Below are 25497 nucleotides of genomic sequence, written 5' to 3'. Positions count from 1 at the left end.
GACTCTCAAGAGTCTCCTCCAGCACCATAATTCAAAAGCATCAATTCTTCGGCGATCAGCCTTCTCTATGGTCCAGCTCTCACTTCCATACATCACTACTGGGAAAACCATAGCTTTTACTATACGGACCTTTGTCGGCAAGGTGATGTCTCTACTTTTTAAGATGCTGTTCTAGGTTTGTCATTGCTTTTCTCCCAAGAAGCAGGCGTCTTTTAATTTCGTGGCTGCTGTCACCATCTGCAGTGATCATGGAGCCCAAGAAAGTAAAATCTCTCACTGCTATTTAATCGCCGATATTATGAATTATAAACTATTTAATCGCCGATATTATGAATTGTGCTGAGTAGGAAATTGGCAGGATACAAATTGACATGTCCCCATAGCCAGGCCTGATGTGCTCAGAAACAAGAGCAGATGGTACACTCATTATTTTCAATTAGTTTTTTTATTAAAGGTTTTCTCGTGGAACAAACAAACAAAGTACGTAGGGTGTCTCCACTTTCAATTCATAGAGTCTTTTTCACAATTCATTTACATCTAGTGTGAGACACTGTGGCGCACCAGTTGAACTTGTAGAAAAGTGCCCAGTGCCACCGGGTCATTCAGATGTAAACAGGGCTTTTTTTCCCAGCTGGAAGTTGTCGGAACTCAGTTCTGGCCCCTCTCAGGTGGGCGCCATTGCCATTCTCAGAGAGCGAGGGAGGTGTTCATTGTGACTTCCAGAACCTCTTTTTTTTTGGAGAAAAATAGCACTGGGTGTAAAGCTGAACCACACTTCTATGTAGAGGCCTAATTTCCTCCACAAAATCAAGCCTGTTGTGGTTCCTTTGTGCTTCTGGTTATCTTGATTATTGGGTTCTGTTATCTCTCTCAAATTGGAATGGCTGATTGTTTGAGACAATTAAACATTAAATAAGTGTGCCGTTAATTAAAGCATAAAACTAGCTTTGAGGCATATTTCTACAGCTGTTTGTCTGGGTGTTTCAGATGAGATTTTCTCTATATTTGGTTACTCTCATTATAAGGCAATATATTGGAATTTTGGCGTGACTCACAACAGATCTGTTGCTGGTGAGTTAAAAGAAAAGACTCCTAAAACACCGTTAAGAGATAATTGAAGTTTTTTATAATGTTGGTCCGTTCTGCCTGGGAATGCACAGCTTAAAAAACAATCTTATTACACACAAAGTTATTCAATGATGTGCAGTAAGAACCTCCTACAGAGATAATGCCTCTCCCTCCCTTTTTAAACACTGGAGTATAATCAAAAGAATGTATTTTATACGGTTGTCTGAAAGGATGGCCGAATCAAAAACAAGCACCAGATTTCTCTTTTAGACTAATTTGCTGTGCAGCTACAAGGCTGCGCTCTCTGCTTTGAAGAAGGTTGTGTTGTCTATGTCAGACTCTCCTTTCTAAACGATGAAAAACCCCCGCTGCTCTTTTAATGTTCTCATCTGGACTGCCTCATACCCTCCAAGTATCCCTACTTTTCCAGGGACAGTCTCAGAATTATGAAGGCCATCCCAGCTTCTGGTTTGATCCGGAAATATCTCCACTCCCCCTGCCAATGCCGCCTCTGCTGAGATCGGGAAGGAAGAAGAGCTGGAACTCCTATTTGGGGACTTCCCTGGCTTTCTTCTGGCCCACGTAGGACCAGTCTGGATAGTTGGCCTTGGTGAAGATTTGACGTTTTCTCCCCGCAGACAGTTTTTGATCTGGGCTTCCACTGAAATGAAGCTGCATTTTAAGTAGTATTTTACTCTTGTTTTTAAGTTATATTTTAATCAATTGTTTTTATACCTGATGTTAGCTGCCCTGAGCCCAATCTTGGCTGGGGAGGGCAGGGTATAAATAAAATAAAATAAAATAATATGGGCTTATCCTAGCCTTTTTTTATCAGAACATCAGAGTCCTGTTGGATCAGACAAAAGGTCTATCAAGTCTAGTGCCAGATTCCTTGACTGGAGAACCAGATGTCTATGGGAAGTCCACAAACTCACCTGAGGGCAACAGTCGTCTCCTACCGCTGTCCCTCAGCTACTAGTATTTTGAGGCAGGCTGCATTTGATCCTGGAAGTATCCACATGATTCTTGGTTTTCCTGTTTTTCACTCTGAACACATCCTTCCTCAAATCTCGGGTTTTGCTGTCTTCCATCCCTTCACCTAAACCTTCCAGTTAGATAGTTGTGTAAGTTGCCAGACTTCCCTCGTCCAATCCCTATTTGTCTCAGAGCCACCTCCCATTTGTAGCCGTCCATTGGCTCCTATTGATAGATGAGAGATTATTTCTTAGCATTTTGTGCTTCTGAAAAACACACCTCCACTGCCATTGGAATTCTCCCCAATGTGATCTCTGTGGTTTATGGGCCACATTCATACATGCAATACTTGAAACGGAAAATCTAAGGCCACTGCCTGCCTCCCACCCGCATTCCCGGTAGCCATCAAACATCTCACTTGCATATAAACCATGTTAGTTGTAGTTGTTTATTTCAATAGGAGCAAGCTTTACAGAAGTAGAGGACAACCTATTTAATGAATCTCTTTCCAGCTTCCATCAATTCCAATAGCTTGGATCCTCCATATTGCAGAGGGTGCTTTCTTCTTTCTGCTGCATCATGACACGACGATCAATCAATAGGACCATCATGAATGTACCGTCTGTGTAACACCTTCAAACAACAAAAACACAACATAATGTGTCCTTAGTTGTCTCTCAGTGTTGGATTTCCTTTTCCTTAGTACTCCATTATAGTTGACGATACAGTCTACTCTTTCTTGTCTAGGCTGATTGTTAACACCTGATGGTTGGGAGGTTATTTTTAACATCTTTCCTTGGGATATGCCTGCTCTTATTATATTTCACTCTACCAAACCTGTTGTTAACTGCCCTGAGCGTTGGGAAGAGGCAGAAGAAGAGAGGAAACAAATTAAGTCAATAAAAGGCACCAGAAGTTTAATGAATGCTAAATGGAAAAGTTGCCATGATGTATCCAGGGTACCAGCGATAGGAGAGCCAAGAGCCAATATTGATTTCCACATATATATGATGAAGGATTTTCTGCCTAAGTGTCAATGACACAGCGCAGCTCCTGGGGCTCTCGCATGACTTCACACCCGGGGCAGTGTTACCAAAGTGAAGTCGTTTATGAGGTCATTTTGTTTTACCTTCAAACTGTTTCATAGGAGGCCTCTATATATGCTGCCTCTCAAGGATGAAATACATGCAGTTTGTATCCAATCAGATACATTGGAATCACTTCCCTTTCAGGACATAGAAGTACCACATTCGGATCTCCTTCATTCAAGTTGATGTTACTGAGGTCGGGAGATGAAGGATTAGGCCATTGTAAGGTCGGTAATACTGTCCTTCTTATAGAATTATTTGTAACATTCCTTGTGAAACTGTAAGGGGTTATAGAGAGGTTCCCCTGGACTTGGGTTGGTTGGAGGTTTTTATGCAGTTGTATTCTGCAATAATGGGATGTGGGTGGCGCTGTGGGTTAAACCACAGAGCTTAGGACTTGCCGATCAGAAGGTCAGCGGTTCGAATCCCTGCAACGGGGTGAGCTCCCGTTGCTCGGTCCCTGCTCCTGTCCACCTAGCAGTTCGAAAGCACGTCAAAAGTGCAAGTAGATAAATAAGTACTGCTCCGGCGGGAAGGTAAACGGTGTTTCCGTGCTCTGGTTAGCCAGAAGCGGCTTAGTCATGCTGGCCACATGACCCAGAAGCTGTATGCCGGCTCCCTCGGCCTATAAAGCGAGATGAGCGCCGCAACCCCAGAGTCGGTCACGACTGGACCTAATGGTCAGGGGTCCCTTTACCTTTACCTTATTCTGCAATAATAGTGCATTAGCGATGGGTTTATACTATCCACAGAGAATTCTGCTTTATTAGTCGTTCTGCTTCTCCAATTTCGCCACCCAGAGGGTACACTTGCACTTTAGCACAACGAAACAAGGGCACCTGCCCCTTCCTGAAACTTTTTTTTTGGGGGGGGGTATAAAAAGTTGCATGATTTCAGCAGGAAACTGCGACGTGCACCAACTCCAAATGAACCCATGGAATTCCTTCAGCCAATTTCATTGATTTTGGTTCACAGTGAAGGTTGAAATGATTTATTTATTGCTTGGTTCTGGTTTGCAGGGAGTCGGTGAGGAACATTTCGTTGCTCTGCTCAGTTCTGAGATTTCGCCATACATTTCCCTCACTGTTCCAAGCCCATCTCCGTAGCAGTAAGGACCAGAAACTGGCTTTTCCAACCGAGTTAAAGGTGAGATATATTGGGATGTTGATTTCTGCACATGGCACTATTCCCTGCTGTGGCACAGCAGGAGCACAAAAGGTGAATATCCTTCACTGTGGTTTGTCGCTGCCCGTATTGTGATTCAGTTGGATCGCAATTCTGGATGCGTGAAATCACACTTCATGTGTGATGTGGCTGATGCTGACCTTTAAAGCCCTAAACTGCCTCGGCCCAGTATACCTGAAGGAGCGTCTCCACCCTCATCATTCAGCCCAGGCACAGAGGTCCAGCTCTGAGGGTCCTCCCACCAGATGTCAAGGAAACTATCTGACCTTTAGAAGACATCTGAAGGTAGCCCTGTTTAGGGAAATTTTTAATGTTTGATGTTTTATTATGTTCTTAATGTTCTGCTGGGAGTTGCCCAGGGGGCTAGGGAAACACAGCCAGATGAGTGGGGTGTATATATATATATATATATATATATATATATATATATATATATATATAAAATAAATAAATAAATATTATTGATCATGTTGAGCAGGATGACCATGGAATGCCACAGTGAAAGGATTATACTGGAACGGCGCAGCGAAAGATTGGCCATTCTCCAAAGGCTGAAACCCATTTCGTACCGAGAAACGGGAGTGAGGAGGTACAAGGGAGCTTGGGTAACATATTGTGGTCTGGTTTATGTAAGAATAACATTGTGCTGTGGCATGCTTGCATATCAGTGTATGTGGAAACGGTTCGTGTTCTTTCCATTGCTCTTTGGTTCTTTGGCACCAGAGCTGGCACTGCCTGATGGAATCATCTTGGAGGGAGGTTGCAGCTGGGTGGTTTTTCGTTTGGGTTTTTTTGAATGATACAGAAAAAGTGAGGAAATGCCAAAATGGACAGATTTGCTCATCCCCAACGGACTTGCAGGGGATGAGCAAATCTGTCCATTTTGGCATTTCCTCCCTAACAGACTCGCAAGGGATGCGGGTGGCACAGTGGGTTAAACCACAGAGCCCAGGACTTGCTGATCAGAAGGTCGGCGGTTCGAATCCCCGCAACGGGGTGAGCTCCCGTTGCTCGGTCCCTGCTCCTGCCCACCTAGCAGTTCGAAAGCACGTCAAAGTGCAAGTAGATAAATGGGTGCCGCTCCGGCGGGAAGGTAAACGGCGTTTCCGTGCACTGCTCTGGTTCGCCAGAAGCGGCTTAGTCATGCTGGCCACATGACCCGGAAGCTGCACACCGGCTCCCTCGGCCAATAAAGCGAGATGAGCACCGCAACCCCAGAGTCGGCCACGACTGGACCTGATGGTCAGGGGTCCCTTTACCTTTAACGGACTCGCAGTGGCTCTTCGGGGTTTCAGGCAGGGGTCCTTGGCAGCCCTACCTGGAAACACTAGGATTTGAACCCGGTTCCTTTGGCAATGCAGTCATGTACTCCTGAGCCATGGGTTCCCCTCCCTGTAAGGTCCCCTCTCTCGCCACAAAAAAACCTTTGAGCTTTCTTTTCTCAGGGTTTTCAAAAGAATCCGCAGGAAGCGCAACTCTCTTGCCTCAGAAGCAAAATGGGATTCCAAAACCTGGAAGGAGACTTGCTCCCAGACGAGTTGGGGGGCGAAAAGCAGCGGATCGGAAGACCTGATGCAGCCTTGCTGTAGTGAGTGTGCCAAGTAAAGTGAGGCCTTTGGTTTAACTTGCCGGCGCTCGCACATGTTCAGTGTGTATCATAGCACCGTAGAGTTGGAAGGGACCCTGAGGGTCATCTAGTCCAACCCCCTGCAATGCAAGAATGTGTGGTTGTTTCATAGGGGGTCGAACCTGCAACCTCGCCGTTATCAGCACCACACTTGAACCAACTGAGCTGCAGTTTTGTTTGTTTGTGTGTAGCACAAATGGCCTTATTCGGATTTAATTCTGCTCCCACAGTGGCCAAGCGAGACACGGGCATGTCACTTTAAATCGTAGCCAAGCTTAAATAAAAACGGGACCAAGTGAATTGCAGCAAGCAGATCCAGTTAGGGATCCAGTTTAGTAACTACAGTGGTACCTCTGGTTGAGAACGGGATCCGTTCCGGAGGCCCGTTCACAACATGAAAAGAACGCAACCCGCAGCGGTGCATCTGCGCACGTGCGGGTTGTGATTCGCCGCTTCTGCTCATGCACGTGATGTCATTTCACACTTCTGCGCATGCGTGAGCGGCGAAACCCAGAACTTCCGGTACTTCCGGGTCGCCATGGGATGTAACCTGAAAGAATGTAACATGAAGCAGACGTAACATGAGGTATGACTGTACAGTGGTACCTCAGGTTAAGTACTTAATTCGTTCCGGAGGTCCGTTCTTAACCTGAAACTGTTCTTAACCTGAAGCACCACTTTAGCTAATGGGGCCTCCCGCTGCTGCTGCACGATTTCTGTTCTCATCCTGAGGTAAAGTTCTTAACCCGAGGTACTATTTCTGGGTTAGCGGAGTCTGTAACCTGAAGCGTATGTAACCTGAAGCGTATGTAACCCGAGGTACCACTGTATTGCAATAGGACAGAGCCCAGTTTAATGGGGTTTTGACATATTCTGAATGTCACAGAATCACAGACGTGTTGAGTTGGAAAGGAGCACTGCAATGCAGGAATCTTTCACTCAAACCCATGACCCTGGGGTGAAGGGTCTCATGCTCTAGCAACTGGTTGTTCTGACTGAACCACCAGTTTAAAAAAGTCTGTCCCGAACAAAGCTTATATAGTGGCTCAATCACAGCACACAAAAAGTCAAGATTCTTCTACATAGATCGAGAAAGGCTACAGGTCATGAGAAGTAAAACACGCATGGCTCCATACTGGCAACCTCATCCCCACAATTACCTTGGGGTGCCCCTTAACTGCTCAGGCCATTGGGGTCTCAGATGTCCTCCTTTATCACTGTTTCCTTAGCGTCCAGACCTTCGAGAGGGTTGTTGACATTCCTGTCCCTATCTGTTCCTTGGACGCTCTCAAGGAGATTGTGGCGCTAACTCACAGAAGACATAGCAAAACATCCTGTCATTTGCCCCACTTCCAGGGTCAGACAGGGAAAGGGAACGCAGCGCAGGAGTCATAAAATGCAGGCCTGCAAAATCAAGCCTAATGCCAAAGATTCGATGCCATTAATATCGGAACATTAAAAACAAAACAAAAAAACCAAACCCCTGGTCCCTAATTCCTTACATCAAAGTGCTAAAATTACCGTATTTTTCGCCCTATAAGACGCACTTTTTCCCCTCCAAAAATGAAGGGGAAATGTGGGTGCGTCTTATGGGGCGAATACAGGCTTTCGCTGAAGCCTGGAGAGCGAGAGCGGTAGGTGCGCACCGACCCTTCTCACTCTCTAGGCTTCGCGGATCTCTCCCCAAGCAGCGGGAACGTTTCCGCTGCTTGGGGAGAGTTGCCGGCATCCCGAAGCCTGCGCGCGCTGACCTCAGCGCGTCCAGGCTTCGCGGACCTCTCCCCAAGCAGCGGGAACGTTTCCGCTGCTTGGGGAGAGTTGCCGGCATCCCGAAGCCTGTGCACGCTGACCTCAGCGCGTCCAGGCTTCACGGACCTCTCCCCAAGCAGCGGGAACGTTTCCGCTGCTTGGGGAGAGTTGCCGGCATCCCGAAGCCTGCGCGCGCTGACCTCAGCGCGTCCAGGCTTCGCGGATCTCTCCCCAAGCAGCGGGAACGCTCGGGAGGGCTCCCCCTGCTTCGGGCGAGTGTCTGCAAGCCTCGCGCACCCGGCAGGAGGTCCCGCCGGGTGCGCGAGGCTTGGGGCGGCAGCCTGTCGCCCGAAACACGGGGAGCCCTCGGGAGGGCTCCCCCTGCTTCGGGCGAGTGTCTGCAAGCCTCGCGCACCCGGCAGGAGGTCCCGCCGGGTGCGCGAGGCTTGGGGCGGCAGCGGACTGCTTGCGCGCACCTAGAAGCTTGGGGCGCGTTGAGCTCAGCACGCCCCAAGCTCCTGGTGTAGCGCAGCAATCCGCTAGCCCTCGGAGAGCCCCGCGGCTCTCCCAGGGCTAGCGGACTGCTTGCCGGCACGCAGAAGCTTGGGGCGCGCTGACCTCAGCTCGCCCCAAGCTTCTGGTTTAGCGCAGGGGTCCGCTAGCCCTGGGAGAGGCGCCCGGCTCTCCCACGCTAGCGGATACCTTACTGGCACGCAGAAGCTTGGGGCGCGCTGAGCTCCGCACGCCCCAAGCTCCTGGTGTAGCGCAGCGCACCTGGGGGGGAAATAAAATTTTTTCCCTTTATTTCCCCCCAAAAAAACTAGGTGCGTCTTATGGGCCGGTGCGTCTTATGGGGCGAAAAATACGGTATATTGTAAAACAGCATCTCCCTTGCAGATTGAGATTCCAGAATAAAAACTGGTATGCATAAACCCACAATGCAGTTTTGCATTCCAGACCCGAGTTTGAATCCTGTCCGGGTTTTCAGAGGGGCTATGAAAGATACAAAAATGTGCCATAATGCAACATTTCCACTGAGCGCTGAGATATTACAGTGATGTTTGGTGGGTGTGCTTAGGACATAATCCTCAAATCAGCATTTGGAATCGAGTTCAACTTCCCACAACACTTGCTTTATGGGGTGAAGGAGATAAGGCCTAAAGTAAACACTGTGGAGAGTGGAGAGCGGAATGTGCAGTATGGTATCTTGAGTGAGTTAGCTCAAATGCTGTGCCATACTAGTCTCTATAGCTTTATTCTCTTTTTGCCAAATTATAAGAAGGCGGTTAACTTAATTTTTTTTACTGCAAACATTACAGTGGCACCTGGGTTCTCAAATTTAATCAGTTCCAGAAGTCCGTTCCAAAACCAAAGTGTTTCAAAACCAAGGCGCCCTTTCCCATAGAAAGTAATGCAAAACGGATCAATCCCTTCCACTCTTTTAAAAACAACCCCTAAAAAGCAATTTAACATGAATTTTACTATCCAACGAGGCCATTGATCCATAAAATGAAAGCAATAATCAATGTACTGTACTATAAAATAAATAAGACAGCATTGTAGATGATAAAAATTAAAATTATTATTTTTTCTTACCTGCATTGATGATAGTCATTGTCCATTTCTGCAGTCACACAATCAATCAATTAATCAGTAGCTGAACTGGGTTCCACACAGTCACAAAAAGAAAATAACCGAAAAAGCCTCAAAAGCAAAAAAGCAAAACAAAATAAATAGCAGAAACAAAAGTGCCAAACTTAATCCGTTCTGGAAGTCCGTTTGACTTCCGAAATGTTTGAAAACCAAGGCGCAGCTTCTGATTGGTGCCTGGAAACAATCGCTGACAGCCGCATTGGACACCCGGCTTCCGAAAAACATTCGAAAAACGGAACACTTCTAGGTTTTCGGCATTTGGGGGCCAAGGTGCCTAAGAATCAAGGTACCACTGCATTTGCTTTCATGGTCAAATTACAGCTGGAAAAAGTGATTGCTGGGGGGGGGGGACTTGGAAAACAGTAAGGGGAGGTGGGAAAGGTTTCAACCTCCCTTCCCTGTGCACTCTAGTCCTGATGCAGATCAGGGTGCATTTTCTGAAAAGCGAAGTTGTCAAATTCACATGTAACACTAAACCTTGGGTGGGAGACCTTTCTGGTTCGGGTTCCAAAGAACGTTCACAAACTGGAACACTCACTTGCGGGTTTGCGGCGTTTGGGAGCCAAAAGGATTGAGTCGCAAAGTGTTCGACTTCCGAGGTACGACTGTCCTTTCTTGTTTTCCTTCCGCAGCTCCGATCTCGAATCCTGCCCATGATTTCATTTGACTGTAGTGTTTTTTCAAATAGTCCACAAAGGGCCTCCATTCTTCTATAAAATGTTGATTATTTTGATCCCTTAATACTGCTGTCAGCTTTGTAAATTCCACATAGTCCATTACTTTTTAAAAGCCATGTGGTTGTGGTGGTGAGACTTAGATTCTTCTGAGAACAGCACTTGGTCTTGTTTTCGTTCTCTATGTGGGGAAAGCCTTCCCACTGCACTTTCGGTGGTCTATCTGCCTTGAGCATGTGAGTCCACAAGGAATGCAGTCATTCTCCTGCTGCCCCCACAGCAAACCTTTAAGCTGGGTCTGGGGGGGACAACTCATTTCTTACCAACTTGATTGTGCATGTTATACAAATCCAAAACATCAAGCTCTTCCTTGATTCCTCTGGGCCTCTGTGCTAACAATGTCATCTGTCTCTAACAGGTAAAGACTTGCCTGATCAAAATCCCTTAATAGCACAACGTTGTTTTGAAACTCCTCCACCGATGGAACCCAATGCTAACATCGTGATGTGCCCTGATCAGAAGCCACTTGTTCTAGGTATGTTCGGGTCTTGGGTGCATTTTTTCTTGAAAAGTAAGCTAGCTAGCAGCGGCAATATGGCTCCCTCTAAGCTCCATTTAGGGATGTGGGTGGCGCTATGGTCTAAATCACTGAGCCTCTTGGGTTTGCTGATCAGAAGGTTGGCGGTTCGAATCCCCGTGACGGGGTGAGGTCCCGTTGCTCGGTCCCTCTCCTGCCAACCTAGCAGTTCGAAAGTACACCAGTGCAAGTAGATAAATAGGTACCGCTGTGGTGGGAAATTAAACGGTGTTTCCGTGCGCTGCTCTAGTTTTGGTGTTCCGTTGCACCAGAAGCAGCTTAGTCATGCTGGCCACATGACCCAGAAAAACTGTCTGCGGACAAAGGCTGGCTCCCTCGGCCTGTAAAGTGAGGTGTGCGCCGCAACCCCAGAGTCATCTGCGATTGGACTTAACTGTCAGGGGTCCTTTACCATTTTAAGCTCCATTTGGAGATGGTGCACATGATCTGTTGAGAAGAGGCACAGAGGTCCATGATGGAAGAGGACTCTGCATCAGGCGGTCAGAGACACAGTTGTCCTTGCGGTAGCTGTTTAGCATTGCAGTCAAGGATGACTTCAGCTTTGAGGGGGTCCTCAGCATGGCGTCTTCTCCATGGAGGGCATCCTCCAATATTACTGGTGGGCTTGTTGCTGAAATTAATATTGCTCTATTTGAAGCAACAGGAAGCATGAGAACTGACTCCTTTTGGAATAAATCATTGTCCAGACCCATAAAAATATTATTCAAACTTTTACTCTAAAATAGAATACGTCGAATGTTCTCTTCTAAATGTGGAACTGAAGTTGGGGAAATGGAAGGACCTAGTAAGTTTTGGGGCCTCAGAGAGCGTAAAGCGAGTAAGTGAGCAATTTTCTCAGTCTTACCTGCTGTTGTTCCTGGATATGGCCTTTTAAGTGGTGGCACCCCAGTTATAGAATGCCCTTTCTAGAGAGCATTTCCTAGGGCCTACACTGTTGGCAGTGTACATTTGAGAGTCCCATGGACTGCAAGAAGATCAAACCTCTCCATTCTTAAGGAAATCAGCCCTGAGTGCTCACTGGAAGGACAGATCCTGAAGCTGAGGCTCCAATACTTTGGCCACCTCATGAGAAGAGAAGACTCCCTGGAAAAGACCCTGATGTTGGGAAAGACGGAGGGCACAAGGAGAAGGGGACGACAGAGGATGAGATTGTTGGACAGTGTTCTCGAAGCTACCAGCATGAGCTTGACCAAATTGCGGGAGGCAGGGGAAGACAGGAGTGTCTGGCGTGCTCTGGTCCATGGGGTCACGAAGAGTCGGACACGACTAAACAACTAAACAACAACAACACTGTTGTCATTTCAGTTATTCCAGAGATTCATGCTATGGGCTGACAGTTCTTTTCTCCCCTCCCTTTCATTTCAAAATAGTGATATTGTGAAGTAATAATAACTACCATCCCTTTATTTATCTTCCAAGAATCCAAGGTATTTTTGATTTTTTTCTTCAGAAAACCTTGCCTTTATATATAGTTGACAGTCTGCAAACATTAAAATGACTGCATTTGTATATATATATATATTTAAAAAACCTGATGTGTGAGATGTAAGTATATATGCACTGAAAATGCAGTTTGGGAAACTGTTTTTTATTTCAGTTAGCTGAACGTTTTAAAGTGTTTTTCTAGTTCAATGATTGTAAAGAGCAGCATGTATGTTGCTTTCACATTTACCTTGACCTATTTTGCCCAAATATTTACTCGACATTTGAGACCTTTAAATTCTTTAAACAATTTCTACCCTGTTCTCTCTCTCTCTCTCTTTCACCATCCTGAGAACTTGGTTGTAGGGTGATCTATAAATATTGCTAATAAAATAAATGGAGGAAATATAGAACACGGGAAAGTAAGAAATTGCAAGCCAGCCTTAGGAAGCTACTTTGCCCCTCAGGCCCAGTAATGTCTACTCTGATTGACAGCATCTCTCCAGGGTCTCAGATGAAGAAGAGCCTGATCTCTGATCCTTTTAAATGGAAGGGGCCAGAGACTGAGCCGCACTCCTCTTGTGTACAGAGCATGTTCTCTGACGCTGAGCTACAGACCCTTGGCCCTTAATAGAGATGCTTATTGAGGTGGGGACGCGGGTGGTGCTGTGGGTTAAACCACAGAGCCTAGGGCTTGCCGATCAGAAGGTTGGCAGTTCAAATCCCCGCGACGGGGTGAGCTCCCGTTGCTTGGTCCCAGCTCCTGCCAACCTAGCAGTTCGAAAGCACGTTAAAGTGCAAGTAGATAAATAGGTACCACTCCAGCGAGAAGGTAAACGACATTTCCATGCACAGCTCTGGTTCGCCAGAAGCGGTTTAGTCATGCTGGCCACATTACCCAGAAGTTGTACACCAGCTCCCTCGGCCAGTAAGGCAAGACGAGCGCCATAATCCCAGAGTTGGTCACGACTGGACCTAGTGGTCAGGGGTTCCTTTACCTTTACCTTTATTGAGGTGACATTTTACTTTTGATAGTTATAGAAGTGCAGCAGATGAAGAGCTACAGCAGTCCATCTCTCCTTGGAGCCGGGACACTGAGAACCAACCCAGTTTCTCTTGCATTCCAACAAGCAGGTAGGTTAGCTGAGTAGTTTTAGAGAAGAAGTGGGGGAACTTTGGTCCAGCTGGATGTTGTTGGGTGATAACTCCTTTGCCACCATCCCTGATTATGGACCATTTGCTGGTTGGGGTAGATAGGAGTTGGGGCCACAAATTCGCTACCCCTGGTTTAGGGAAACAGGGAGAGCATGCATCTTCTCAATTTTCTGCCCTTAATCAAGTTCTCTAATTTGAAAAAAAACGAAGATCATGGCCACTGGTCCCATCACCTCCTGGCAAATAGATAGGGAAGAAATGGAGGCAGTGAGAGATTTTACTTTCTTGGGCTCCATGATCACTGCAGATGGTAACAGCAGCCACAAAATTAAAAGACGCCTGCTTCTTGGGAGAAAAGCAATGACAAACCTAGACAGCATCTTAAAAAGCAGAGACATCACCTTGCCAACAAAGGTCCATGTAGTTAAAGCTATGGTTTTCCCAGTAGTGATGTATGGCAGTGAGAGCTGGACCATAAAGAAGGCTGATCGCCAAAGAATTGATGCTTTTGAATTATGGTGCTGGAGTAGACTCCTGAGAGTCCCATGGACTGCAAGAAGATCAAACCTATCCATTCTTAGGGAAATCAGCCCTGAGTGCTCATTGGAAGGACAGATCCTGAAGCTGAGACTCCAATACTTTGGCCACCTCATGAGAAAAGAAGACTCCCTGGAAAAGACCCTGATGTTGGGAAGGAGAAGGGGATGACAGAGGACGAGATGGTTGGGCAGTGTTCTCAAAGCTACCAGCATGAGTTTAACCAAACTGCAGGAGGCAGTGGAAGACAGGAGTGCCTGGCTTGCTCTGGTCCATGGGGTCATGAAGAGTCGGACACGACTAAACGACTGAACAACAACAATTTGAACCACAACCTTCCCAAAAGACGAATATTGCATGCATTGGTAGATGTATATGAGAAGCATCAACAGTAAATTGATTGTGTGAACGGGCTTCAACAGGCTTTAATTGGAAGTATAAACGCTCATTTATCTTCAGTTGGACGGAAGGATGAAAGAAGTCTGTGAACTTGCCAAGGGACTGATAAGGTTCATTACTGAGTCATCTTCAGTTCGACAGACCACTCTTCTTCCCAGGCTCAGAGGGAAAATGGTGAAAACAGGTTATTTATTGGGATGGTGATTTTTGCCGCTGTTGTTAAAGTTGCAAAACAAAGAAGCACGGGACGGAGGGATGGAGAAATTTCTGAAGCAACAATGGGATATCGGCTCTGCCCAAGGCAGGGTGGAGAACAGCAACAACCAGGAGAAGAGAGACATAAAATTTTACAAGGACAGGAAGAAACACCACGGACAGTATAATTGCCACACACAGGATGAACAAGGATATAGAATGTGTCTATACGAATGGAAGTTGTTAATATTGCAGTTGTTGTATAAGCGATTCTTGTTTTGACCAGAATGTAATTGAAATTAGTAAGATTTTGGAATGCAGAAATAAAGAAAATAATCAAACCATCAAATCTAGCATGTGGGGGGGTTGTGCATCTAAATTATATAAATCTGCATTTGAATGATTGGTATTAGTAATTGTACTATAATTTGGCATGGTTATAATGGGGCTATTATTGAATGGTAATTCAAATTAATAAAATTATTATCAGAACAGGCTTCAAAGAACAAGCTTTGAACTAAGATGAAATATTTTCACTTGGAGAACAGGAATAGAGAAGTAAGGAGAATGGGTTCTAGATCTATCTACAAGAATTCTGACTCGCTCTTCACCTTAAGGTTCCAGGGTGCATTATAGCATATAGGATTGAATCCAGTGAAGTCATTCCAATTGTGCAAGAACTTCTGCTTATGTGACTGAACTTTCGTTTCCTCTTTTTCCTCTGTGCTCCCCCCAAATCTGTTTTGGGTTTCACCCCAACCCTTCAGAGCAGATTCCTTTGCACAAGCAGAAGTCCTTGTGTGAACAGGACAACTTTTGTTATTATTATTATTATTTATTGAATTTATATATATGGATACAACCCATAATATATAGTTACAGAAACAGGTAAACCAATCTCAGTTAGGGATATTGGCCAAGTCAGATAAAAACGGAAATGGGAGCAGAAATTGCCAATGCTTGCTCATTGGTCCCACATCTGGAACGGTAATATATCCAGTGAATATGATCCATATTTTCCGTAGTTGCTTTCAGCCCACAAATGAGACATAATTTATTACATTATCTAATATCTACACAGATCACATAAATTATGTAATTTTGTCATAGTGGGCAGCAAGACAAATAATGTACTTCTTAGCAGAAGACAAATTGCAGCAGAGCAGAAACAGTGCTGCGTGTGACAACTACAGGACTGAACAAAAAGTGATGCCCTCTTAGACCCCTAGTCACAATTATAAAAACAAGCAAAACTGTTCCACCCATCTCCTTTCTACCTATAAAGGGTGGGACCCTTGCTTTCCTAAGTAAACAAATCCTAAATAAATAAAGCCAAAATCTGCAGCAATGTTGATAACAGGAAGAGAGCATACATAGACTTGCTTGCTCATGTTTGCCTTTTTCAGGCGTATACATGCTCCATTTACAATTGCTCAGAAATCATATATTTCCATGATTTCCACTTGAATTTATATCTTCTCAGGAGACCATCCAAGGCCTGTCATGAAGATGTTGGCTTTTCTGACCCTAATATTCTTGTTGGGCATCTTTTCTGGTATGTTCCTCAAAGAGCTAGCCTAAGCACATTTTTTTTTGTTATATAACCTGCAGAATATATTTGCAATGTGCATTTATTTGTAATGTGTATCAAATACAGACTGCTAAAAACGGATCCATTGAGACCTTGACTTCTACTAAGTCACACTTATGTGTGCTGTATGTCTATTCACGCGAGAGTGAATTTGTGTGTGGTGGCCATGCAAAAATATCTGAGGTGTTCACATGTTAACATTCAATGGGTATATAGTCTGTGTACACAAATTGTAGAGTTTTACAAATCAACAAGCATATCCTTTTTCACACAAACACTTGTACCTGTGTTCAGCATGACGTGAACAAGTCTACTATTGCCATCTTGCTCGTGAGGCCTATCACCAACCAACAGTCAGATTTGGATTAATTTTTCAGCTGCCCAGTGGATAGCCATGAGATGAACCCAGATTTCCGAATGATATGGATCTTGCCAATTCCCCCCCCCCCACTACAATAAGCATGCTTTACTGAATTCGGTGGATAAACATATTTTCAACTGTGCTACACAAGAGAAGAGACATAATACAATGTTCTGCTGATTAATCCTGATAAAAGTGTATGGGTTTTCTGATTGGTTCAGAAAGCAATTAATGTGCTTCGTGTTTCTTTCTAGGATTTCTGTACGGCTTGTGCAACCCCTCTGATATCTTCAAGCAGGTGATGAAGGTACAGCTGAGGTAAAATAACTTTCTCAGTTGATGTACGGCACACAGTCATTTTGAATTCAGCTTGAGGCAAAAACACACAAATGCAGTTTGATTCTCTTGGATGAGCTTAGCAGAAGCAAAGATGAAAACTCATGCTCCAAGGATGGGGGCGTGTGGCTCTTCAGATCTTGTTGGTCTCCAACCAGCACCAGCTGCAACCAGAATGGTCCATGATCAGGGATGATGGGAGATGTAGGCCAGCCACATCTGGAGGGCCAGATGTTCACCACCCTTGGATAAGGCCAGTATGGGGGACCTGTGGGCCTCCAGATGTTGCACCGTTCCTTACTATTGGCCCTACAGTCTGGGCCTGATGGAAATTTGAAGTCCAGTGTTCTCTAGAGGGCCACAGGTCCCCCAACTCTGCAATAATCCATGGGTTGGTTTTGAATGGTGATATCTGTACCTCCTGAAACGCAAGCTGATAATTGCACAGCAAGGCAGAAGGTGGTTCTTGTAAAAATCTGGTGATTTCTACACACACACACACACACACACACACACACACCCCATAAGAAAGAAGCAGGATTATACTCTGATAAAGATGCGACTCAGGTCCTGGCTGGCAACTCAACAGCAAGTTTGTTAAAATATAGTAGGAAGAGAGATTGATGTGTCTGCAACCTTTGGCAGGCTGCACACGGAAAGAATATTTTAGCACTGACCTTCCTGTCAGTGTGAATGAAAAAGAAATCTGGTTTGTAGTAGGTGTTGTTTTGCAGAAAAGGCCCTCATACCTCACTTGCAATGAAAGGTGTCAGGAAGCATGAGGAAATCGATAGTAAAACAAGGAATTAATACGGCTCTCCGATCACTGGCACAAGGCAAATGACCATTTTAATACGTCCGATATATAGATCTGGAAATTCAGATACAAATTCCCTATGATGTGTGACTCCTGGAAAAATAAGTCTAATATCTATCCCTCTCTGCTTCTAAAATTTGATGATATTCTGATTTGTTCTTTTTTTAAAAAAGAAGAGCAAATTCCCCACCCCACAGGACCCTACAGCCATACAATCCATCCTTTGACCCCACGGTGAGTTATTTTGCTTAGGCTTAAGCAATACTGTGGATATTTTGATTGTTTTGCACGTTTCTGCTTAGTCGCCAGAATGAAGCCCTTCAGCAGAATCTTCAGAAACAGATCAGTACTTTTCGTCAAAACGTCGTTGGTCTCCAGAGCCTCGTAGATGCCCTCGGAAGTGTCCATGGACACTGGGAGTCCCAGAAGGTGAGGGTCACCTGAGCTACAATTTATTTACGCTTCTGACTTATAATAACTAATTATCAGTTATCACTGGCTAGCAGTCAATCAGGTAATGCATCCCTCTGAAAGTGAACTGACAAATCAAAGAAATTTGCCCATGTAAGCCAAGACAGGCACGATATGTTGATTAAAATTTCTTGTAACAATTTTAGTCATGAAAAAAGACATTCAATTTGACCATCTCAGAAAAAAAAATCTACAGAGGCAATATTATTTTGATGGTGTTTATAAAAACAGTATTTACTAGACAATCTTCAAAATCCAAATATTTCCCACACATCATATTGGTGTACGTAGCCTACTGAGAATCACATACAATCAGGGATAATAAAAACGAACACTTTGTGATGTAATTGATATGATGGTCTTTTTGTATTTATAGGGTCAGTGTTAGCTGCCTGTGTCCTTGTGGAAAGGTGGGATATGAGTTTAATAAATAAATGAATCCTTCACAGTCTTTTCACAGCGATCCCTAAGAAATCACCCAAAGAAGAGAGCCTTGTGCTACTCTCATGAAGATTTTTGCAAAATGCCTTCTCTCCACAGTCAGCCATAAACAGGGCTATCAATGCTGGTAGAGGTTAAGGGTGACAGTGAAGAAGAAGAAGAAGAAGAAGAAGAAGAAGAAGAAGAAGAAGAAGAAGAAGACGAAGAATTAATACCTCACTGATCTGGCTGGGTTGCCATCCATCTATTCTAAGTCAGCTCTGCTGGTTGTTAAGTTCTTGGGCCCGCTCATGGTGGGATGAAAGTTAAATTTGTTGTTGTTTAGTCGTGTCCAAATCTTCGTGACCCCATGGACCAGAGCAGGCCAGGCACTCCTGTCTTCCACTGTCTCCCACAGCTTGGCCAAACTCATGTTGGTAGCTTCGAGAACACTGTCCAACCATCTCGTCCTCTGTCGTCCCCTTCTCCTTGTGCCCTCAGTCTTTCCCAACATCAGAGTCTTTTCCAGGGAGTCTTCTCTTCTCAAGGTGTGCCCAAAATGTTGGAGCCTCAGCTTCAGGATCTGTCCTTCCAGTGAGCACTCAGGGCTGATTTCCTTCAGAATGGAGAGGTTTGATCTTCTTGCAGTCCATGGGACTCTCAAGAGTCTCCTCCAGCACCAGAATTCAAAAGCATCAATTCTTCGGCGATCAGCCTTCTTTATGGTCCAGCTCTCACTTCCATACATCACTACTGGGAAAACCATAGCTTTAACTATACGGACCTTTGTTGGCAAGGGGATGTCTCTGCTTATGAAGAAAATAACTCAATACTTCTGGTATGGATGCAGCAAAGTCATAACGTTCCTCCTCTACTTGGTGGTTCCCCTCATTTTCCTTCACTGATCCCTGGCTGCTTTGTTGAAGCGTCTCCCTCACCACAACTCCCGCTTCCAGACATTGTGTATTCCCCACTTGGCCACATCAACCAGGGGCAAAGACTCAGGATGGGAGAAGAGAAATTATTTCTATAACCTGCAGTAATGGGCATGTGTTTGCATAGCTGCAGGTGGGCTCTCTCTTCTACACCTCAATTGTATATTTTTTGTGACAGGATCTCTTCAAGCAATTGGGGGGCACTGCAGTGGAAAGCAATCAGATTGAAAAAGAAGACTTTGCCCTGAAATCTGCAGGTAAGAAAAGGGTATAGATGGAGTGGTAGACAAACACTAGGAGGCAGCAGAGCTTCAAGGGAACAGTGAGACAGAGATGGAGCGAGCGGGAAGCGAGGTGGTGTTGGAGTGGAAGTAGCAGCGTTATAGCATGAGGGGAGTAACTCCTCCCTTGAATCTGTTGATTTCTGGTGAGTGCAAATATTTATCCACTAGAATATTGGCTGCAGGCTTCTAACTTCATATTAATATGGAATACCCTCCAACATTTCTCCAAGGGAAATAGGGACGTCCTAAGGAAAAGTCATAGGGACGTGGGTGGCGCTGTGGTCTAAACCACAGAGCTTTGGGCTTGCCAATCAGGAGGTCAGAATCCCCGCGATGGGGTGAGCTCCCGTTGCTCGGTCCCAGCTCCTGCCAACCTAGCAGTTCAAAAGCACGTCAAGTGCAAGTAGAGAAATAGGTACTGCTCCAGCGGGAAGGTAAATGGCATTTCCATGCGCTGCTCTGGTTTCGGTGTTCCATTGCGCCAGAAAAGGCTTAGTCATGCTGGCCACATGACCGGAAGCTGTCTGCAGACAAACGCCGGCTCCCTCGGCCTATAGAGCGAGATGAGCGCCACAACCCCAGAGTCCTCCGCGACTGGACCTAATGGTCAGGGGTACCTTTACCTTTACCTTAAGGAAAAGTGGGACATTCCAGGATCAGATCAGAAACTGGGGTGGCTTCCATAAATCCGGGACTGTCCCTGGAGAACAGGGATACTTGGAGGGTCTGATATGGTACAATCGCACCATTCTACTATGTAGGCTTTACGGCAAAGGTAGGACATTTCAGGTAGCTGTTCCCCAAATTACATGTCGGAAGGGAAAGGAGGGGGGGGGGGAGAGGAAGCCCAAATGAATGACATGATGGAAGGCGGGTGTAGGGGGGAGGAGAATCCCTCAGGACCAGACCAATCTATCCCTCTCCCAGGAACCAATTTGGTGGGGAGGAAAAGGAATGGGAAGAGAGAAAGATGATTGAGTTGTCAGAGAGAGAGAGAGGGGGGGGGAGAAGGGATGGTAGAAAAAGGAGAGAAACAGGCAGTGCTCCCCCCGGGGGTACTCAAGGGTATGTAGTACCGTCACCCCAAATACTTAAAGTGTGGCACTTACTGTAACAATTTTATGGTGAGTACCGGCACCTTTTTTAAAAAAAGCCCTATAGGATTTGCTTGACGATCACACATCGTGGCAGCTACTGATAAACTCAACAAAGGAAAATGAGAGGGATGAACCCTGTAGCAATGTATTTTTAAAAAATGAAGAACGTGACATTCCATTGCCAAATGTTCATTCTAGGAGTCATGGTGGAAGTAATGAAACAAATCCATATTGGAGGCTATTTGACTTGAACTGGGAAACCCCGATAGATTTGCGGTTAGCACTTGCCAACTGTGATAATTTAATTCTGATTGGATTCTCTATGTTTCTCTTACTAATTTTTGATTTTTTTTGTGTGTGTGGGGGGGAACCCTCCCTATTTAATGCCCTAATATCTGTAGGTGCATCGATCGTAAAATCCAGCACAAGCTATGAAACGGGAGCGCAGGTTTGCATGTTGGGGCTGTGCTGGGATTACTCACGAGCACCAGAAGTGATTCTTGAGGTAGGAATCTTGGAAAGCAATGTTTGGAGTCCTTCTCAATTTTTTTGACTCACCACCACTACCTCTCAAGCATCCAGCAGAGAAATCCACCTACCCACCAGTCTCGATGGCATGGATAATATGTACACCCCTATTTAGCCAAGAGCCCTCCCCAAGCAGGAAACACTAATACACATTAAGACAAAAGAAATATACAGTAAAAGCACAACACATGAAACAAAATGATATAAAATAGCGGCAGGATTTTCAACAGCCAACATGATGCGGGTGGAATGAAATGTCCCACTGATATATCATCCAAAACCTGTTTGAAGTCCATATCATGATATTGTTTTCATAATTTTTGACCTGGCAATATATTGTGAATAATGATGTGTGTGTGCTATGCAAAAAACACAATGGGAGAAAAACTGTGAAACCAGCCAATGCCTCTACATAGCTCCATCCTCATTTCAGACATTGTGATATACAGTCGTACCTTGGACCCCGAACGCCTTGCGAGTTGACTGCTTTGGTTCCCGAATGCGGCAAAACCGGAAGTGAGTGTTCTGGTTTGCGAACGTTCTTTGGAACCTGAACATCTGACGTGGTTTAGCGGCTTCTGATTGACTGCAGGAGCTTCCTGCAGCCAATTGGAAGCCACGCCTTGGTTTCCGAACAGTTTGGAAGTCATATGGACTTCCGGAATGGATTTCGTTCGACTTCCGAAGTACCACTGTATTGGTATATCACAATGTTTAGCTGGTGATATAGCACAATGTTGAAAACCAGTTATCACCCAACCCTACAGTTCGTCTCTACATAGCTCCATCCTTATTTCAGACATCGTGATATATCAACATAACATGATGTTTAAAAAGTAAAGAACCCCTGACAGTTATGTCCAATTGCGAACGACTCTGGGGTTGTGGCGCTCATCTCACTTTAGTGGCCGAGGGAGCCGACGTTTGTCCGCAGACAGTTTTTCTGGGTCATGTGACCAGCATACTAAGCCGCTTCTGGTGAAACCAGAGCAGTGCACGTAAATGCCGTTTACCTTCCTGCATGAGTGGTACCTATTTATCTCCTTGCACTTTGATGTGCTTTCAAACTGCTAGGTACCAAAAGCAGCTTCTTAACACTCTTCCAATAGTTTTGCTTCCCAGTGACAACCAGATAAAGGTGTCCAGACACATTGACCTCTATCTTGTGTTGGCTGCCAAAGTAGGGACAAACTCTGGTTTCCCCCAGCACCACCACTGTTGGGGACTTGTAAAGAGTTACTTGACTCTTTAGTGTAATTCGCATACAAACGACACTTATTTTCTGAATTCTCCAGATTTGTGTGTGCTCTCTTCTTGATAGGCATGAGACTGTTTTGTTTTTCAGCGGGATAACACCCCTGGGAATTGCTGGGCCATGCAAGGTTCTCAAGGCTATGTCGTCATCAAATTGTCCGAAGCCGTCTGCCCGGTCGCTGTGACCCTGGATCATATTTCAAAGAAAATTTCTCACACAGAAGAAATAACCAGTGCTCCAAAGAACTTCTCTGTCTATGTGAGTAATTTCCCTATGATTTTCAGGACTTTGCATTGAGAAATTTTAAAGGTGGAAGTTTTTTTTAAAAGAACACTTATCAATGTTTGTATAACAACCTTTGGTTCATTTCTTTGAAGCCTCTTATCGAATCTCTTCGGCTTTCCCTCTTTGTCTCTTCTCAGGGATTCAAAGATGATTTTGAGAAGGAAGAAGGGAACTTTTTAGGGTCATTTGTCTACAGAATCGATGGTTTCCCTATGCAAACTTTCAAGCTGGAGGTATTATTATTATTATTATTATTATTATTATTATTATTATTATTATTATTATTCTATTTCATTTCTATATTGCTTTATATTTTAAAGAAAAATCTCTAAGCGGTTTACAGCATACTAAAACATCAATGAAACAATCCAGAATCAAACATTTCTGAAGAAAGTCAAATATAGAGTATACAGTCAAAGCAACATAACTAACAGAAAACCAAACTTTTATCTTAAAGATTTCAAAATAGAATATTACAAAGGAGGTCAACAGTGCCAGGTTCTGTGCCAGGTTCATGCATGCTACATGGCATCCACAGTTGCGGTGCCAAGTTGGCACTCCTGCAACAAAATATATTTTACAGGAAGCAAACAGTAACCTTCTATTTATGTCCCTGTATTTTCAGAGAGAAAATTCAGGTAAATTCCAATACCTGCTCTTGAAGATTTTGAGCAACTGGGACCATCCAAAGTACACCTGCATCTATGGGTTTCATGTGTATGGGGAACGAATGGAGTGATGGAGTGATCAGAGAAATTCAGTATAATAAATACGGTACATCATAGCATATTTTTATTGTTATTGTGGCTGATATTGTTATTAAGGCTTTTCGTTAGGGTCTCCAACCTCAGACCCTCTTGTTCGGTGGTCTGAGACAGAACAACAACAACAACAACAACAACAACTATTTATACCCTGCCCATCTGGCTGGGCTTCCCCAGCCACTCTGGGCGGCTTCCAACAAAATATTAAAATACAATAGTCTGCCTTTCAGATGTCTTCTAAATGTCTGTAGTTGTTTTTCTCTTTGATATCTGGTATTATGTGAAAGTGATATTGGAAATAGGGTACCCTTTGGTCAATCACAGTTAGGGAGGCCTCATTTCCCATTCCTCTCTGCAACACTGTTTCCACTCCACTGCGGTTTGTTTCCCACCAGATGGTATGTTATTCATCTTGCTATCTGCTGCGGCGAAATTATGTCACTTAACACAACCTACGTAATTAGTTACCTAAGTTATGTTATCATTACATTAAAGGTAAAGGTAAAGGGACCCCTGACCATTAGGTCCAGTTGTGACTGGCTCTGGGGTTGCGGCACTCATCTCGCTTTATTGGCCAAGGGAGCCGGCGTACAGCTTCTGGATCATGTGGCCAGCATGACTAAGCCGCTTCTGGTGAACTAGAGCAGTGCACCGAAACGCCGTTTACCTTCCCGCCAGAGCGGTACCTATTTATCTACTTGCACTTTGACGTGCTTTTGAACTGCTAGGTTGGCAGGAGCAGGGACCGGGCAATGGGAGCTCACCCTGTTGCGGGGATTCAAACCGCCGACCTTCTGATCGGCAAGTCGTAGGCTCTGTGGTTTAACCCACAGCGCCACCTGTGTCCCTTATTATCATTACATTATTTGACCCCATTCATTTCAATGCAAAGGAAATGCAATGCAGATTCAGGGGCGTGGGGGGAGGAGGAAATGTAATCGATTACCTATCGTTTGCAGACTGAAAGCGACAACAGCGAATGCATATCATATTTGCTGGGTTGATTTCCATGCTGGACATGGGACAAATGAGCAAAGGCCGGCAAGTACAAACCCCTGCATTCTGGTGCCATCAGCTTTTGTGTGATCTGGAGCCAATGGCACCAGATGCATGAAATGGGTTAAGCTGGAAGAAAAACGTAGTCTATGTGGCAAAAGGAAAGGGAATGCAAGATGTAACTCTAGGCACATTGGAGTCCTGTTTTCGAGTGTAATCCATTGTGGAAGACCATTTGAGTTCTGAAACGTTCGAAACCTGAAAACTCAGCACGGAAGCATCAAATCGGAAAACTCAATATAGAAAACTCAGTATGGAAAACTCAGTACGGAAGCCTGAAAACAGAAAACTCAATACAGAAGCCACGTTTCATGTTCGACCTCCGAGGCACATTCGAAAACTGAAACGTTTGTTAACGGAGATGTTTGAAAACCGAGGTACCGCTGTACAGAACTCTGCCTGAGTAGGCAAAATGTATGCCCATGTATGTCAGCTGAAGGAACACTCTGTATGGAAGGGATTCTTCGGGAAATGGTAGTGTGCCCAAATGCCAAAATAAGGCAGAGGCAAGGTAATGATGCCATTTAGGGTGTAGGTGCAGAAGACATTCACAGTCATATGGGGTGAGGGATAAAGTCCTTGCCGTTATAGTCTCACCTGGGTGGTGTTCAAAAAACACTTGATTTAATAGATTTGTAAATGCATGCTTTCCCAGTATGATGGCCTGGGATTCAGACTCAGAGGCTGAACCTGAGGAATCCCAGCCTGCTCAGGAGTCCCCACCTCCAGAACCAGCTGAGCCGGGGCTGGGGCCTGAACCTGAAGGGTCCTCACCTGTGCTGGATCCTCAGGTGCAGGCACCAGCTGAGTCTGCTCTGGCTCCTGCGGTGATGGAGGACCCATTGCCTGCAGGTGCTCCACTCTCAGCCCCGTCAGAGGAAGCTGAGGTTGCCTCTGGGTCCGGTAACCCTCCAGCCTCTCCTGAGCTGCAGAGGCTCAGGGCAGAGAGGTGGAGGGAACTAAGTTCTCTCA

The 25497-nt window shown here is 45.1% G+C and overlaps 1 protein-coding gene across 2 annotated transcripts; it reads left to right on the top strand.

Moving 5' to 3' along the window:
- The first annotated feature begins 4168 nt into the window (after positions 1 to 4168).
- Positions 4169 to 23494, top strand: LOC309519810 (SUN domain-containing protein 2-like). 2 transcript variants are annotated; one of them, XM_082200970.1, is made up of 13 exons: positions 4169 to 4277; positions 4795 to 4905; positions 5762 to 5904; positions 10438 to 10554; positions 13075 to 13173; positions 15809 to 15880; positions 16532 to 16595; positions 17733 to 17859; positions 19435 to 19513; positions 21039 to 21142; positions 22511 to 22678; positions 22843 to 22938; positions 23331 to 23494. In XM_082200970.1, exons 2-13 carry the CDS (start codon positions 4796 to 4798, stop codon positions 23442 to 23444), a joined length of 1293 nt encoding a protein of 430 aa, XP_082057096.1. In that variant the 5' UTR covers positions 4169 to 4277; position 4795; the 3' UTR covers positions 23445 to 23494. The 2 variants fall into 2 exon arrangements, with proteins under 2 accessions (XP_082057096.1, XP_082057097.1); XM_082200971.1 differs by having other exon boundaries at positions 4194 to 4277; positions 4792 to 4905.
- The last annotated feature ends 2003 nt before the right edge of the window (positions 23495 to 25497 follow it).

The sequence above is a fragment of the Podarcis vaucheri genome (assembly GCF_965113315.1).
Source record: "Podarcis vaucheri genome assembly, chromosome: 1".
In the NCBI taxonomy this organism is placed as follows: Eukaryota; Metazoa; Chordata; class Lepidosauria; order Squamata; family Lacertidae; genus Podarcis; species Podarcis vaucheri.
This window is presented reverse-complemented; position numbering and strand designations above follow the sequence as displayed.

Bases quoted from the DNA above. Each gene is read 5' to 3' on its own strand.
- LOC309519810 (XM_082200970.1), top strand. From the start codon at position 4,796: ATGACCATGGAATGCCACAGTGAAAGGATTATACTGGAACGGCGCAGC. The intron at 10,555-13,074 runs GTATGTTCGGGT...TACTTTTGATAG, and splicing joins TCAGAAGCCACTTGTTCTAG to TTATAGAAGTGCAGCAGATG. The intron at 22,679-22,842 runs GTGAGTAATTTC...GTCTCTTCTCAG, and splicing joins CAAAGAACTTCTCTGTCTAT to GGATTCAAAGATGATTTTGA.